This window comes from Branchiostoma lanceolatum, chromosome 11 (assembly GCF_035083965.1).
Source record: "Branchiostoma lanceolatum isolate klBraLanc5 chromosome 11, klBraLanc5.hap2, whole genome shotgun sequence".
Taxonomy (NCBI): Eukaryota; Metazoa; Chordata; class Leptocardii; order Amphioxiformes; family Branchiostomatidae; genus Branchiostoma; species Branchiostoma lanceolatum.
In genome coordinates this window covers 7,029,982-7,047,051 of record NC_089732.1, presented here as the reverse complement: position 1 = coordinate 7,047,051, position 17,070 = coordinate 7,029,982, and the positions used below count along the sequence as shown (strand labels likewise).

The 17,070-nt window shown below is 43.9% G+C and overlaps 1 protein-coding gene across 1 annotated transcript in view; it reads left to right on the top strand.

Annotated features, from left to right (window-relative positions):
- Positions 1 to 2,477: 2,477 nt before the first annotated feature.
- The window catches only part of LOC136445162 (sushi, von Willebrand factor type A, EGF and pentraxin domain-containing protein 1-like), a 35,618-nt gene continuing 21,025 nt past the window's right edge, over positions 2,478 to 17,070 (top strand). Inside the window, exons 1-7 of the mRNA XM_066443031.1 lie at positions 2,478 to 3,507; positions 5,934 to 6,089; positions 6,713 to 6,812; positions 9,569 to 9,665; positions 10,420 to 10,499; positions 14,680 to 14,841; positions 15,853 to 16,032. Coding sequence (XP_066299128.1) covers positions 3,001 to 3,507; positions 5,934 to 6,089; positions 6,713 to 6,812; positions 9,569 to 9,665; positions 10,420 to 10,499; positions 14,680 to 14,841; positions 15,853 to 16,032 — 1,282 coding nt within the window. The 5' untranslated portion in view covers positions 2,478 to 3,000. The remainder of the gene's footprint in view (positions 3,508 to 5,933; positions 6,090 to 6,712; positions 6,813 to 9,568; positions 9,666 to 10,419; positions 10,500 to 14,679; positions 14,842 to 15,852; positions 16,033 to 17,070) is intronic.

Sequence of the window (17,070 nt, the reverse complement as noted above, 5' to 3'; positions counted from 1 at the left end):
GTTACTCCCGGCTTTTGGTCGTTGAAAAGACCCAACTGTTCCCTGAGAAAGTGTCGCCGCTGTGAAGCAAGGTTAAATGGTGCGTGGAGTGAGACATTTCCGCCCCTGCTCCAGCGGTACCACCTGCCAAAGCGCGCGGTCCACCCGGATGCCCCTATTGAACTTCGCGTTTGGAAACAAATTCTCGTCTAGTTTGTCGGCAAATCTAGGGGGAAAGCTAGGGGACCAGGCGGGAAGTGCCGCTAGAGTGGGGCCCGTCAGGCTGATAGAAAACATTTGTCGGTAGGTACACATGATACAGAACTGACTAGAACGTACAGGATGTTAAGTTTGACACAGTATGTTTAAGGTAGTGATTGAAATATCCATATATTACCTACCCATCGGAAGACCCCTGCGGCTCAATTTTTTTCCTGCGTTTCTGCATGATGACAGATTGAATCCTTCTTTTGTACAAAAATGTCAAATACGCTACACACGACGGGAGGAACTTTTCAGGGAGGGAAACAGGGAGCGATGAGAGGAGGGACTAGAAGCGCAACAGAAATGGCAAGCTACGATAAACTGCAACTGTATGTAGAACTACCGCGTACCGGTCTTTAAACATCCGAACATAAGTATATCATCTTTAGTCACGGTCCAAACAGTGCCAAATCCATACTGATCCCCTTCTGTGGGACGACACTGTGCCAGTACACCGCAGGATCACTTGTGTTTTCTACAATAATTATTTTGATCCACTGACAGAAGTGTCGGTGCCTGGTACTCGTTGCGCGCAAGATACTATAGATGCAGAAATGTTCGCGGTGATGTTATGTTCGCGGTTTTCGCGGTGACCTCTTTACCGCGAACTTAAAACCATCGCGAAAAGTCGTTCCATTGTTTGACTGTAGCGCTACTATTGTTTTAAACTCGAACTCAAAACCACCGCGAACACTCCATTTTCTCCCTATCTCGAAATTAAATCCCCGCGAACATTTCTGCATTTACGGTATCTTTCCCCCAACCTTAACAGAGCGGGTACGTCAACAGTGTCTGCGCGGCGGCGTGCACACGTCACAGCTGAGGCCGTCTGCTCCAGTACCCGCCGGCACGCTGCCAGTGCAGACAAACAGCTGCCAAGACTTTGTTGGAGTAGGGTTGGACGGCTTGTTGAAACTCGTCCATCCGATCTGTACTCTGATCCTTGCCGTTACGTAGGGCACTCTGTCTCACCCCCCCCCCCCCCCCCCCAATTGTATGCTTTAAAACAGTAGAAGTAGTAAACAGAGGATGCCAGGTCATCTAAGTATTGATACTGATATCCAAGGATACTGGTCAAGGACGGTAGAAGGACAACTGGATAAACTACGGAACAAACATCTTGTCTTACCCCCACCCCACTCACAGAAATACTACATATTATACATAATGCTGATTGCCAACTGTATAAATTGTACTTAAAACTATAGTTATTAGTACTATAGTTAAAATATATAACGTTTGATAGAATATTTCCGTTTTTATTTATAGACCTAATATATGGAAAACAGTATAGTAGGTTTTCAAGCCGCAAAAAATATATGAAGAAAGAAAAACTCAAAAAGTATATATAATCAGCGATACAACAGCGAAGCGTTTAGTTTTGGACTGGACTCTACTGGAAAGAATCTCTTAAAAGATACCCGAAACCAACCTAAGTGCACAGGAGGTCCGGGCCATTGGCGCAAAGTCTGTAATTTACTGTACACAGCGGAAGTCTAATGTACTTGAATTTCTCAGGTTGAATCATTTAAAAGACAAAGTTCCTCGAAACTTCTCAGAAAGTGCGTGCACGTCTTCCAACAGCTTTATGTCCTCTCAGCATGAATAGGAAGTGCTGAACTCATCTGTATAAATATTGTATCTAGCTGTTGAAATACAAGCTAGCTTTTACATAATTCTGTCAATAGAACAAAGTCATAATGACGCATGCTATTATCAGGGTCTATTTGAGGGCACGGTAAACTGCAGACCAGATAGCTTTGTACCTACGTAATTATTGTTTTTTCTTACTATCTCTACGAAGCGTGCCACATGCCAAAAAAGACCTTAAGGTTGAAATAGCACTATACATGTATTACACCAGACGCCCTAATGCTCTGTGTCAGACGTCGAAAAACTCCCTTCTCAAAGATTTCACCAAATTCCAAAGGGCTGCTTGGTGGCGAAGAAAGTGAGCAGGCCGTCTCTTGCGGCCGGGGAAAAGCTAAACAACAAAGCCCATAGGGACATCTTACCGCGAGACACGCTGCTTTAAAAGCCTCTCTTCTTTTGGCATAGACGGAAGGAAGTTTTCGTTCGACTCAAAAATGTTTACTTAAGCTTCCTCCTGGGTGAAGTCTGGAGATCGCGGCGGGCTTGCGAAACAGACGATAGAAATGAAAACTATAACTGCACGTGACGAGCACGTGACGTGAACGTTGGCTGAAACACTGTCCGATCACCATGCGGCCTGACGCCCCTATATCGTGCATGGTTTGATGTTGAACCGACCTCTGGCAACCGTGTGCATGTCATGTTAGTCCCAGAGTGTATAAACAAACACGCTTGCGCAAAGGGCTGGGAAAACAGGCCCTTGCCCACGCATGGTCATGTCGCTGACACATCAGGACGGCGAGTGAGGAGTCGTAGGTTGTAGAGTAGGATCATCAGTCCTGGAGAGGCGGTCCGTGGCCCGGTTTTTCCCGCTGACAGGTGTGTTTTCCCGGCTGGCAATCAGTGCGGCTCTCGGTGGGGCACCTCTGGCTCGCGAGCACGAGCCTGGACCAAAGTAAAGCCTCTTGTCTTCGCCAGGCATAAACAATCGTGATAACCTCAGCCCTGTTTGCTTTCAACCTAAGAGCACGGCGGCGGGTGGCTAGGGCAATTAGAATTCCTGATCTGTCCTGTCATTGGGAGGAATTTGTGAATTTGGAGGACACCGTCGGCTGATAGTCGGGCATCCCTCCCGGAGAGAGCTGAGCTCACAGCGAGACCGGGATGTTGGGCGGCGGCGTGGTCCCAGTTCTGACCTGTTTGTTCTCACTGCTGTCCCGCGGGGCGGGATGGGACGCCCGCGGATCCGACTGGACCGTCAACGACGATCCCTCCTCGCTACAGATCGGGCTGGATCCCGACTCTGCCCGCTCCAAGGTGGAAATCCTGGGCGAGATCTTCAAGAAGCACGTCCAGCGCCTGAGACAGACGGAAAACCAGACGGTCGAACTTGTTTTCCTGGTGGACAGCTCCGCTAGTGTCGGCAACGAGAAGTTCAACAGCGAGCTCCGATTCGTGAAGAAACTCCTGGCCGACTTTACTCTCGCGGAGAATGCGGCACGCGTGGCTATCGTAACGTTCTCCTCACGCAACAAGGTAGTCAACCATGTGGACCACTTGTCCAAACCCAGCTACCACAAACACAAGTGTTCTCTACTAGAAGAGGAGCTACCGAGAATAAAATACGCCGGCGGGGGCACCTATACCAAGGGAGCCATCATAAAAGCACAGGTAAGCTTTTCTTTGATGTTAAACTAGCTATAACTCAAGTTAAACGTTTTGACTTTGCTTTGAACAGACGGTAGTCGTAGTTAACAATAGCAGAGGACCCCGTGAGCAGGCCGCGTGACCCCGTCCTTCATCAGTGGAAGTAATAGACATTTCCTGACGATAAGACTCGCTGCTGCTTTCAGCGCGGCCGCTAGCCGACATGCCAGACAAATTGCACTCCTCGCTGCCGGGGACTTCAACATCCAGGTCTCACCCCTTCGACCCGCCTAAATACGGAACACTTGTTCTCCACAATAGACATGTATAGCTTTCTACGTGCCTTTCCTTCCCCAAACAATGCCCTTGCGTTATTGGCAAAGCTCCGTGCGAGGATCGAAAGGAAATCCCTCAACGCTAGTATCCAAACATTTCTCTCATTGACTCAGGCGTTTTTTCAGGCACCGCAGAAAGGTTACGGGTACAACTTGACAATGTTTTTACAAGCGCGAAGAAAACTCCCCGGTGATATTGTTGAATACCAAAGACACATAACTCGAGCCCAAACTCAGCTGGGGACGTATTTTCCTTCCCTCCTTGTACGCTGGCCTTTGCACCTGTAGGGTAAATGCCTGCATTGTTTGCGGCTCTGTGTTTCCTTTTTAAACCCTCCCGTCTTGAGATTAATTGGGTAAAACCCTGGACTTGATCCCGTGATAATCCCTGGACACCATACCATCTGGCGGCGTAACATTGAACTTGGCTTCTTGCGAAACTCTTCCTCTTGCTGCCCTTGCCTTCTAACGCAAAAGGTTCAGCAACAGTTGTTTGAACCTTGATTAGCTGCTATGTGAAGCATCTTTTTTGCCAAGTTCCCTTCAATTAACGGCAAACGTTGAGAAGACTGCGGCGCTATGCTTAGAAGTAGAACGTAAAATGTATTGAGAAACCCTTCTTTTTGCTACTCTTACTTGCTAGCGCCAAAGATTCAGCAACAGTTGTTTGAACCTTGATTAGCTGCTATGTGAAGCATCTTTTTGCCAAGTTCCCTTCAATTAACGGCAAACTTTCAGAGGAAGCAGAGCGGAAAACATCCATCTAAAGTTTCTGAGGGGACCGTTAAACCAAGAATGACTCGTCTGATCAATTGTTTATTTTGTTAATTACAAAATGTACAGTCATCTATCAGACAGTCTTGGTCGGCGAGGGTTTCAGTTTGTTTGGTATCGACTGTCGGAGTTGGGTAAGCCAACGACCGGCGATGGTGCGTTGTTCACTATCAACCGTTATAAAGAACACGGGTACACGGCACAATCTCGACCTATTGGATGAAAAGTTGAACACGCATTGATTTGTGCGTATTAATGCGTAAATGCACACGTTTTTGTTAACAAGACATATACACGTGCTTTCACACTGTATAACGTCTTTACTATGTGATGTGTAGGGCGGCGCCCATCTCCGTTTCTACAGCCCTTGGGCCGCACAGTTGGGCAAGCCAGCAGGGGGCTAGGGGGCATACGTGCTTTTAACTTTCATACCCTTTCCCATGTGCTGAGTACTAAGCAGAGAAAGCATTATCTGTATATCTAAATACACTATCCCTAAAGCCCCTATCTCACTGGACCCGCGGCACGTTGGCGACTTCGCTGTGACTCCGAGCGATTTGACAGCTAGGGCGCTCAACGAATTTCATTGATACAAATCTTTTTACGCTTTGTTTGTTTTGCTGTCTTTTTAGACATACTTGTACGTTTTGAATGATATTCCCATTATAAAGTCAAGGGTAACACAAATCCAGTTTAGGACGCAGCGACGACGCCAGCGTGCCGCGGGTTCAGTGAGAGACCCAAGCAATATTAGGGCCTGAAACTTTTGAAAGTCTATCTATTTAGTAATTTCTATACATCATTAGTTCAAACAACACTATCACAAGGTATAGCGACGTCCATGTCCATGATGCAAAATTCGCTGTCGTTGTGATGTGGGAACTCACTGAAAATCGTCGCCAGGGTTTTTGTTGGCTCGCGAAACCAAAGGAATCATCGTACGGCACGTTTTTTTGCGGTTTTGAAATTCTCAAAATTTGAGTTACTATGCAAGTGCGCTACACAGTGTAAAGCCCCTGTCACAGTTGCGCGTATATTCAAGTCCGTATGAGTTGCGTATTAACATGTTTCTGGTCTAGGTTAGGTTTGCAGCCCAAGAAGTCATTTCCTTGGTTCGATAACTAGGCTGCACAACGGTGGGTCAACGCAGAAAACAACTTCTTCCCCGCAAACTTTCCTTAAACCTAAGATTGCTAATGCGCAACTCATGCGCAATCTAATATACGCACACGTATGACAGGGCCCTTATTTAGTAACTGTCACTACCACACATATTTCAGAATTATTTTATTTCCAGATAATGTTGCAGAAAATGAAATGTTTCTATGTCGTTCTTCCTAGGAAGTACTACGACATGCCCGTCCGAACGCCACCAAGGCGGTGTTCCTGGTGACTGACGGCTATTCCAACGGCGGGGACCCCCTGCCCGAAGCGCGCAAACTCAAGCAGAACGGCGTACAGATCTTCACCTTCGGAATCCGGAACGGAAACGTTAAGGTACGTCCGCACGGAGAGGTCAATGACCTGTAGTTCGAGTTAATGCCCTATTGTCTGACAGTTGTCTCATGGCATCCCATGTACTACTTCTGGTTGTGTTTACACACACGTTTTCGGAGTCGGCTTGGAGCCGCTAAGGCCTGATTTACACACGTTTTTTTAGTCGACTTGGAATCTACTCATGACTGTTCAAGGAGAACCCTAGGTCGTTTTTTAGGAGGAAAACTCCACTTGAGCAGCCCAAAGCTCCTCACACACAACCCCGAGTCGACTCCGAAAACTTGTGTGTAAATCGGGCCTTAAAGTCGACCCCAAAGCGTGTGTAAACCGAGATAATGTCATTAGAAGTTATTTATATCACTGTACATGTAGATCCAGTTCTCTGATGACCATACATTTAGAAGTAATACTTGATCAAATGCTTATCAATCAATCAATCAATCAATCAATCAATCAATCAATCAATCAATCAACACATTCATTTCTGTTTCAATTTTGGCTGAAAACGTACTGCCAAGTTTATATACTTTGCACGAATTGCACATCGCCCACACTAAGAAACTATCAGTAAACATATTCTATTTAGGGTGATAGATTCAAATCAGACTTCTTGGGATTCGCAGGAGCTTCAGAACATGGCCTCGGAACCGGCAGAGGAGCACAGCTACATCCTCGACAGCTTTGCCGAGTTCGAGGCTTTGGCAAGACGAGCACTGCACGAGGGTAGGTGGGTTTGCTTCTCTTGGGGTAGAAACGGTATAGAACTAGGAAAATGCTTGTTTGTTAGCCTCTTTGTTTATTGTCTGTCACCAAGGTAATATATATGTACCTAACTACTACTACTACTACTATGATTGTTCATTGGATGTAAAAATACCATAGTGACAGTAATATTAGTAGTTTTCCTAACCCGAACTCTCCAGAAATCTTTTAAATTCCAAATACGAACAGAATGTCCCTCACACCAAGGCAATACATTTTTGTCATTACATTAGATCAACAATGCTGGGGAAAGGTTGGTTTTCTCTTTTCCCTTCTTTCATAAAGACGTACTGTACTAATTGTCGCAAAAACGCGTAACACACTGAGCCAGACTCTACATCTGCTTGGAGATTACCAAAACTAGTTCGTCAGTTAAGAGTAGATTGTCTGGGCACCCGCCAAACGGTAGAAATGCCAACCATGTGACCAGCTCAAGAAGATTTGATAATCTTACCTTTATCATGAACCCGTAGCATGGCGCATTGCTTTAAACGTATTATTGAAATCAAATGCCTGAGCTTTCTGAAGTTCTCGAGACTGCGAATGTCTCCATTTCCTTTGTGGTATCAAACAGGAAATGTCAGGGCATGATCAACTTGACCCCCAGCTCGGTTTCGGCGTCTACCGCGTGAATGGGACTTGGTTTGGAGATGTTCCTCTCGGTCGCACTAATTCTTGGAAGTCTCTCAAACTTTCCTCTGGGAACGGAAGCTAAGTGAATCCTGATCTGTCGTGTTGGGTAACAACCTGAGAACGTGTCTGCAGACCTGCCAGGCTCTGACATTTTCTCCCACGCAGGGTAAAAGAACAAATGTCTTCATTAGAAAATTTGGAACTAGACAGGTGCAAAAACTACCGAGCAGTCAGCGTTATTGCATATGACGTTCGTCTGATTTGTTTGAATTGCACAGAAAAGTGTTGACTGTGGCTGGTTTAATGGAAGTCCCTTAAGAAATAAGACCACAGCATGTCCTGGACAAATGATACAAAAACCGGAAGTTTTACTGCAGTACCAAGGATGGCCGCCTGGGGGCAAAACTTGACTTTGACCCTTCCTTGTCTTTCTAAGATCTAGCCACATACCAAATCCATCCAGCCGTTCTTAAATTATGCTGACCGCAAATATCAGCAAAAGACAACAAATACAGCCTCACCTTAATTCACGACTTTTGACCAAATGAGAATTTCCAGTCCAGTTAATGTATAGCCACCGCCTTACGGTAATATTGACAATCGACTTGAAGTTACGAACGATGAATATTAATGGCGTGACCACCTTACAGGCAACCAAAGCAATATAAGGGCCCAAAATATGGAAATAAAAAATGCTGAAATCTTTATGATACTGACATTTCCTAACACCGTCTAGCACGTTTGTGCTATAACTTTATATTTTGAGCATTTCAAAACCGTGCAAAAACATACCATACGATGATCCCCATAGTTTCGCGAGCCTACAAAAACTCCGGTGACGACTATAAGTGAGTTCTCACATTACAACGAAGTCATAGTTTTGCATCATGGACGTAGCTATAAATTGTGATGGTGTTGTTTGAACTAATCATGGATAGAAATAACTTAATAAATTGACTTTCAAATCCAATTTTCGGGCCCTAATATTGCTTTGGTTGCCTTTAAGATTGGAAATTCGTTTCCAGTTGTCATATACTGTATTTACCCCGTTCCGCACCCAAAATACACGCCGTCGTCACCTGTTAGCTACGGCCTGGGTGACACCTGTGAAGCCTACCACGTGACCTTTAGCCCGCCATGCCCCGGGATGTCAAGAGCGCCCCTAACCTCTCTGTCTTCACCCGTTAACGGCGCAATCACCATAAATAGTCTAACAGTTAGGGAGGTCACACCCTGCACACGGACTGGTCGTTAGAGCATGCTAGCAGTGATAAACACGACTGCACTTTTAAGGGGAACGAGACGGCCCGGTAACCCAAGGATTGACACACTGCCCTGTGGTGACACTACACCATTAAATATCCCCTCACTCAGACATGTTACAGCTTCGCGCCGGCAAAACAAGCTGTTAGAGACTCCTCGAAGATACAGAGAACGACTGAGGGCAGCTTTGACTATTACACCAAGGTTTTACTCAAAACGGTCTTTACTGTCCGTGGATAACTTGTTTTATCTGGTTAGTAAGTCGATGAATAAAAATACTCTTTTTACGCAAATAAATCACTTTGTTGTGTAAAAAGAGTCTTTTTATTCTGTCTTTACTCCTAAGTTGAATCTCATTCTCTTTGTCGAGTTTAACTATTACTATATAGACAAAAAGTAACGTATGTGGATGTGAGAAAGACACAATAAGAATGCTTAATTTATTTAAAAAAAATCAAGTTCCTTTCCACATCCTATGGTGTATAGGGCGGCGCCCATCTCCTTTTCAATAGCCCTTGGGCAACACAGCTGCGCGCGCAAGCACTACAACAGCGGGCTTATATCTTAGACACTGAAACTTCATCTTACAAAGGAAATGGATCATTTACGTCTATAAAGGTTGGACATCCAGGTAATAAGACACGCCAAACAGCAGTTACTCATGACAAGTAACTGGATCTGATTTTGGAAACGGTCAGTAGTGGATGCTGTTTGAAACGTCTGACCGTTTCCAAAATCATATCCTGTTGCTTGAGTAACTAATATCTGGCGTAAATTGAGCTTTTATTTGAGCAGATCTATAAAACTTTCTCTTTTACCAGATCTCCAGGGAGGGGAGTTCATCTTGGAGACGCCTGAGAAGTGTTGGAAGCTCTGTCCACAGGGCAACAAGTGTTGTGACGTCACGGCGTCCTGCAGGTAAGAAATCTCATCAGTAAAAATACGGAGCTAATCTTTTTCTTACCGATATCTGAGAAGCAAATACTGGTTTGGGAAGCAAAACTAGTCTGGATGTGGGCTTGAATGTAGCCTCTACCAGGCTCTACATGTAGCTAGAAAGATAGTGGAAATTGGCCGAATAGAGAGACAGGCGTTAGCTGGCCAGGGAGTACAGTTTGTGACCTAAGGAGCCTGTTGGGAGTCGTCTTCTTCAAACGATATAAAAGTAAGGTCGCAAACTGTACTCCCTGGCTAACTAACTCCTCTGGTGTATATCGGTCTATTTGGCCAATTTCTACTATTTTTCTAGCGACTTGTGGAGCCTAGTAGAGGCTAGCTTGAATTAAGTTCTAAACGGGAACATGCAGCTACAGCGTTATTTCTGAAGATACGGCGTGAGCTGTGTGACTTGAGATTGCCCACTGCTATTTGCCTGAGAAGCAAGCAAAGACTGGTTCGGTTTACTGTCCCGTTTTACGCTGTACGAATCCGTTTTATATTGGTGTGGACGCCGAGGTTCAGTATTTACGTTCGGCAGGGGAACCTCCTGGCAAACATGTTGTCAGCCGCCTTCCGGGACTGGGTGATGGATAGAGGTGGAACGTGACGTTTTCTCAAGAATGTCTTCAGCGAGATCTCGCGGGATTTGGGGTCACGATGTCACCGCGATATTAAATCGTTAAGAGAATATTGGAATTGTTGTTATGACGATGTTGGTTCTTCTCTTTCACAGGTGCGGCACGCACACGGGACAGTACCAGTGTATATGTGAGGCGGGATACTACGGAAACGGCGTCCATCATGACTGTCTAGGTATGCCAGGGGTCTAACCCTCATGTTTCATCCGACAAGACCACACCATTTTTTTTTTTTTTTTGCTTCTCGGAAAAGCCTCTCCTGTTTTTCCCATTTTGAAGCGCCAAAAAAAATTGGGTCGCTATTCTCATTCACAAATTTTTACTCACGATTTTACTACTTGGTCAGTTGTGAAACTCAATAGCCACCAAATGGGCCTGCACATAGTGAAAAGAGTGGTCACATTTTATCGTAAGTTATGATGTTTCATTTATTAAAACTATTTCTCAAGATCAATCCATATATTGCACGGCAAAATGTATTTTTGACTGAAATTATAGAACTAGATTAAAGAAAGGGGTTCTTTGCATAAAATGAGCCATACAAAGCTGAAACTTGAATAATTCTCTTATTCTTTATGTAACGTAAACCCTTATCTTCACCCCAGACTATTTGCAAAAAACTTTTTTTTCGCCCTGTGGCTCCAATTTTTCTGAAAAAATCCGAGAATCAACAAATGAAATTGGTGTGGCCCGACCTGTGCGCTAACCCTGTCCGTCTTAAAGGTGATTGAATAGTAACCTGCCTGACACACGGGATCGGTTTGGCACAGATATTTCATTCAATTTGTCGGTCTTATTAAACTGTTTGCCGAAGTGATTTCAATGATGAAATTGCAGCTGGATATGTCACATTCACTCTGATTTGACATGGACTCAGAAAGCAAGACAAGTCACGAAAGATCACATAATAGCCACAAAACCATCTGTATCATGAATGTGCATACTTGTCATCATTACTATCTTATGTTATATTGTAGTGAATGCATTATTCTTTGAGTTTATGTTAATTAATCTTCTTTTGTACCCTGATTTGGTACAATTTTGTAAGGGCTCCCTTTGAAACATGTTAACTGAAGGCACCACCTTAAAGATTCATAAATAGATAAATAAATCATCATCCTTCCATACGTCCTCAACACAGTTCAAGACTCTCTGATAAAAGACAAAAGTATATCATACAAGGATCTATAGGTTGCACGTTTTGTTGTCTAATTTGTGAAAACACGTGTCATTGCAATCTCCAAGCAGATGTGGTGGTGGAAGATCGTAATGTTTAGCTGCCTGGCTTCCCCGATAGTCCCGTCACTCTGGGTGACCGTTACGATCTCTCACCCCAACTTCTGCTTGGAGATTAGTGTGTCCTTGAAACTTTCGTCTTGACATAAACTCAGACATCCGGAAGTCATCAACCTTTATGTTAACGGCGAGATGTAGAGTAACGACTTAACTGTTCTCTCCTTTACTGCTACAAAAACACCGGCCGAAAGAAACCGTGACAAAATGGAAAGACCAAAAAAACGCCCAAAGAGACGTTTAAAACAAGTCGAAACCCAACCTCTGCTTGGAGCGTAACACAAACAGTCTAAGGGAAGTCCTTAAGATAAAGTACTTTGCTGATAGGCGTCATGGAAAACTCTTTCCGTGGCTAATCTTCGCGCTTTTCAATGCCAACTGTATGAAAACAGCGTTATCAGTCAACAAGAGAGTGCAACAACAACAAGATTGGCAACATAAAAAGACGTTGCCATGGCGACGGTGGTCTCTGTTAACGTTTTCGTTTTTAGCCCACATGCAACTTAGGACCTCCCATAAATCATATCCGTCGATCACCTTCTCTACTAAAATAACACAAGTTGTCCAATGTATGAAAATCTTGTGTTCACAAAAAGATATATCGTACCATTTCCTCATAAATTATGTTAATGAGGCCCTCTATGCAAGATAGTGGCCACATTTACTTAACTTCCAAATGGTGCAAAAATGGAATCCCCATCATTTGCCACTATGGATTTATAGTATTTTGTCATTAATCATGCAAATCAAGTATTGATTTGCATAATTGATATCTATATCGATATTTATCTCTTTCTCAGTTACATATGTCATGTGTTTGAGGGTCCTATAATAGAATTCAGCTGATTTATCAACTGTCCTCATTAATTATGCAAATCAGATATTGATTTGCATAATTGGCATGATTATGTAAATCATCACTTAAGCTATCTACACACCAAAAATTATGATGATCCGTCATCCCCTTCTTGCGTTATTCTCTTTCAAAGTTTGAGTCAAAATCAGCTCCTGCAGTTCCAAAAAAAGCCCGCCAGGGGATCCGAATCTACAGGACATATTTTCCTAACAAAGAGCTATCCCCCACTTAAAAATCATGACTATAGCATGTTCAGAAGACGAGATTTGAAAAGTTAAAGTTCCCCTGCAGTACCATAGAAAGTTGCTAGGGGGCCCAAAATCCAATCATTACAAGGTCTCCCACAGACCTACCCACCTACAAAATATGAAGATAATACATCCAGGCGTTCTTGAGCTATCGTCCCATGGACTTTCACATTCCTGTACAATTCCTAGAATTCTTGCAATCTGCACACAATATACGCCAAAAATAATTACTCAAGCAACTGGATAAGATTTTATCCAGTTGCTTGAGTAATTATTTTTGGCGTATCTTATTACCTGGATGTCTAACCTTCATCAATGCACACAATATAGTAAAAATTTGGCTCGCCCCTGAGGCGTCGCCAAAAACAGTCCTTTTGGCATTCCCACCGCTGCCTATAAATACGAAACTACTCAACTTCCACTGCCATAAGTATGGTGTTATCTGCCATATACATCTCCCTTGTTTTTCCCCAAAAACTGTAATGAGTTATAAATGAATATAGCCATAGGAACATGCGTTATTGTCTAACATTCCTCGTCGACGTTGATACGGACGCATCTCAGTTCATAAACACAGATTCTTTGATCAAAACTTGTTTACTAAGGGAAAGCCATTTTCCGAAATTGCGTGCATGGGATGTTGAGACGGGTAAAGGGTACGAGAACACATGGACAGATTGAGCCCATTGTTATGTTGACACCACGTACAACGGCCTTCTTAACACTATCTTGTACATGTACATAGATTCCGTCTCATAGACATCTCAAGGATTAGCATCCTTCGAGACGAGGCGTCTTTGTATTTTTCCACTTAAGGGACGGACACCATAAATTCACCGTCTTCTCCCCAGTGACTAAACCGCAGTGATAACCCTACATTATCGCGACGATAAGGATGGCGATATTTATCATTTTTTGACGTGCAGGCTCACAAGGTTACAAAGTAGCTTTCCGTGTAACCTACTCTCCAAGCAGATGTTGTTGGAAAAATTTTGACCTTCTTATCATATGCCCCGTTTTTTTTGTCAGCACTCCCCAACATAATATAGAGTGGTAGCGCCGACAAAAAACGGGGCATATGCCAAAAACACTTACTGAAGCAACTGGATAAAATTTTGAAACAGTCAGACGTTTCAGACAGCATCCGCTGTCTTTCGTCAGTGACTGAAGGGAAGAACTGGAGAACCAGGTTTTATAAGAAGGTCACAATTTCCCCAACAACCTCTGCTTGCAGTGTAACCCAAATCCGTCAACATATTCGTCATAATCACGCTTAAACGCGCCTTCTGTCTTATCGAAGATTTTGTATGAAAACAAGTTGACGGTGTTTAACCGTAAGCTGATATTAGCACATCCTACGGGACTACTTAACAGACCACATTGCTTTCCGGTATTCGCTATTTTTAAGATAGCATGTTTATGACAAGTGGTGAGGGCCTGTGCCAGACGGCGTTAAGTCGATGCCTTTTATAGATGTTTTGATAAGAGTAGACAAGGAACAACACGCGCACTTTAGGAAAGTGACAATTCCCACTGGCAGAGTCTGCGGTAGTAACAGTATGACCTACAATTTCAAACCGAAATGTTTTGGTTTTTCTTTAATTTTGTGCGGCAAGTCCTCAGAATTACCACATGTTGTTCGGAGAGTTTTTCCGCGTCTGTACCTTTTTTTAATTAAAAAAAAACAAACAAATAATACAAATATCATAAAATGGACAAAGTGGCGGCGGACTCAAGTTGTACACAACGCCACTTGTACATTATGGAAAATAGAATATTTGATAAGACACTCAAACAGTTAGTAAATTAACAAATACATAACAATCACATAGTTTGAACGTAAGTTCCTCCTAGAGGAAAAGAAATCATTTCCCATTTATAATGCTTGTGTATCTGTTTTGTCTGAAGAGACAAGTAAAATATTTGCTGATGCACCAGGCTGTTTTGTGTTCTTCTAGCCTGCCCTGTTGGGACGTACAAACCTGTGGCCGCACCTGGCGGCATCAACACCTGCCTGAAGTGTCCGGACCCGCACCACGTGACCCCGCTGGCAGCTACATCCACCCAGCAGTGCAGGTGCAAGGCTGGGTACCGCGATGACGGCGGGGGGCACTGCCAAGGTATGCCGGGAACGTGCCTTGTCGCCACACGGCACCACTCCGCAGATATTACAGGCCATTAATCATAATTTCTCCGTCTACAAGCGACGGAATGATTAACAACAGGATTGAGATGGAGTGAATACTGTCAGGCCAGACACGGTTACCCTTGTATCTAAAGACCTCCAACCTCTCATATATCAAAGCAGCCTTTATAACTACATCTAGACATAGTGACACTTCTACCAATCACTTGATATCATACCTTTGTCAACATCAATTTTAGCTTCAAATGTGACGGCAAAAAGGTTGCATAGGCTGCGTGTTGGCATACCTTACTACACAATTTGTCTCTTGTCCGCCATAATGTTTTGTGGGTTTGAGTGGCGTGCCAGTTCTGGTGTAAGTTAACGACCCCTGTCGACCCTTGAAGTGTTTTTCTCCACAGTTGCAGGTGTCCGTCTCCCTGTGTTTTGATAAGCATGAAGGGTTTGACTGAAAGTTGGAAACTTTTGCGGGCGTTTGACTTTTAAAATGTCTCCGAAACGTCAACAAAGCTGGGTTGACACGGAACGTAAATTGCTCGTTTATATATGTTTTCATGTGCAACAATCGGCCGTCCCTCGGCTACACAACTCCCTTGGCTACACAACTCCCTTTAGAGAACCTCCCCCCCCCCCCCCAATATATACGCCGCTGTCATAGGAAGTCTGCGAAGGAGGCTACTCCTTGCAGTTTACAACTGTAACTCAGTGCATATAATGCGAAACTTTAATTTAAAAAAAGTTTTACTTATGCTACGGTCCCGTTTACCAATCCGGGGCCCGGCCGGGTAGCTTGTAGGAACGAAAAATATGACATAAAAGACAACAAAAGCCAGAAAATGTGAAAAAACTGCTTGTGTACTTTCTTGATATTCATTTTTTTCTTTTTCGTTTTCGGGCCCCGGATTGGAAATGGGACCGAAGAAATACTTCTATGTACATTGTGCATGTTATGATCACCACGTTGTGTTTCCGATCCTTCACACAGTGGTCACCTGTCCTGACCTATCACCGCCTGAACGCGGCTACTTCGTGCAGGACATCTGTAATAACGTGTTCAACTCGGCCTGCGCCGTGCGGTGTGATCCTGGGTACGATCTGCTGGGGGACAACCTCAGGCTGTGCACCAAGGACGGGGAGTGGACGGGCTCTCCCGCCAAATGTGTCGGTAAGTGTTAGCTTGGCTAGGAGATCTTCGAAGCGAAAAGTACTCAGTGACTAGTACACGTATCTACATGCAGGTGCTTTTATAGTGCTCTTGTTGCGTAAAGCACAGACTAACAGAAAATGTAGGTCTAGTTAGCTTTCTACTGTCTCTAGTTTTTGTTTAGCTATCTTTTTTATTCTTTCTGAATCCTTTATCAGAAACCTCGTGGAGACCGTGTTGTGCATTTGTCAGCATAAGTTTTGCATGAAATATGGCTTTTAATTTTCATTCCACCGTTTCATTTTGTTTTGCGGATGCTTTCAATAAAGACAAAGTCAGCTTTAAACTGGGCAATCCTTTGTTTACTTTACTACCTGTTTACTGGAGCACTCAACAGAGTTGTTCGACCGAAGTTTGGGAAAACTCCCCGGTCGACGTAATGGTTCAGTCCAGCACGGCTGGAGACCAAAAATGGCGGCGGAAAGATGTTGGGCTGTAAGACACAACTTTTGGACGGCTTGGTTGTCCTCATTTAGGTATGTCCAGTCTATCCGATAGTCAAAAATAAAGGAGTAAGATAGGAGGCACAAATTTGACAGAGTTTTGTGAGTTAATTTGGTTTGTATGTCTAAAAATGAACTTGTAACCGGCAGTGAGTTCTGTCCGTACAGTCCCGTTACTTTTTCGAGGCGCGGTTATCTTCCTTCGAAAATCAAGTTGTAAACACAAGAACCATGACGTAGAGATATTCCCTCAACTCCCTGACCTAAAGCGGCATCTCTTTGCGTATTTGTTGTGATTATTTTGGCACGCCACAAGGAGTTTCAGCACAGACCAAGGGCCACTGAGCCGGGAGTGGAGTGCAAAATATATTATCAGCCATGTCAGCGGACCGTTGGTTTTCAGCAAATTCAGGTGTCATTTTAGAGCAGACTACAGTTTTAGACATAAAATGGCTTAAGCAATGTGTTTCATTGTGAAGATACAGCTTAGAAAACTAAACTTACCTTTCTAGAACTCACCTGGCCACAACTGGCAACCATACTTTCATGGTCACAA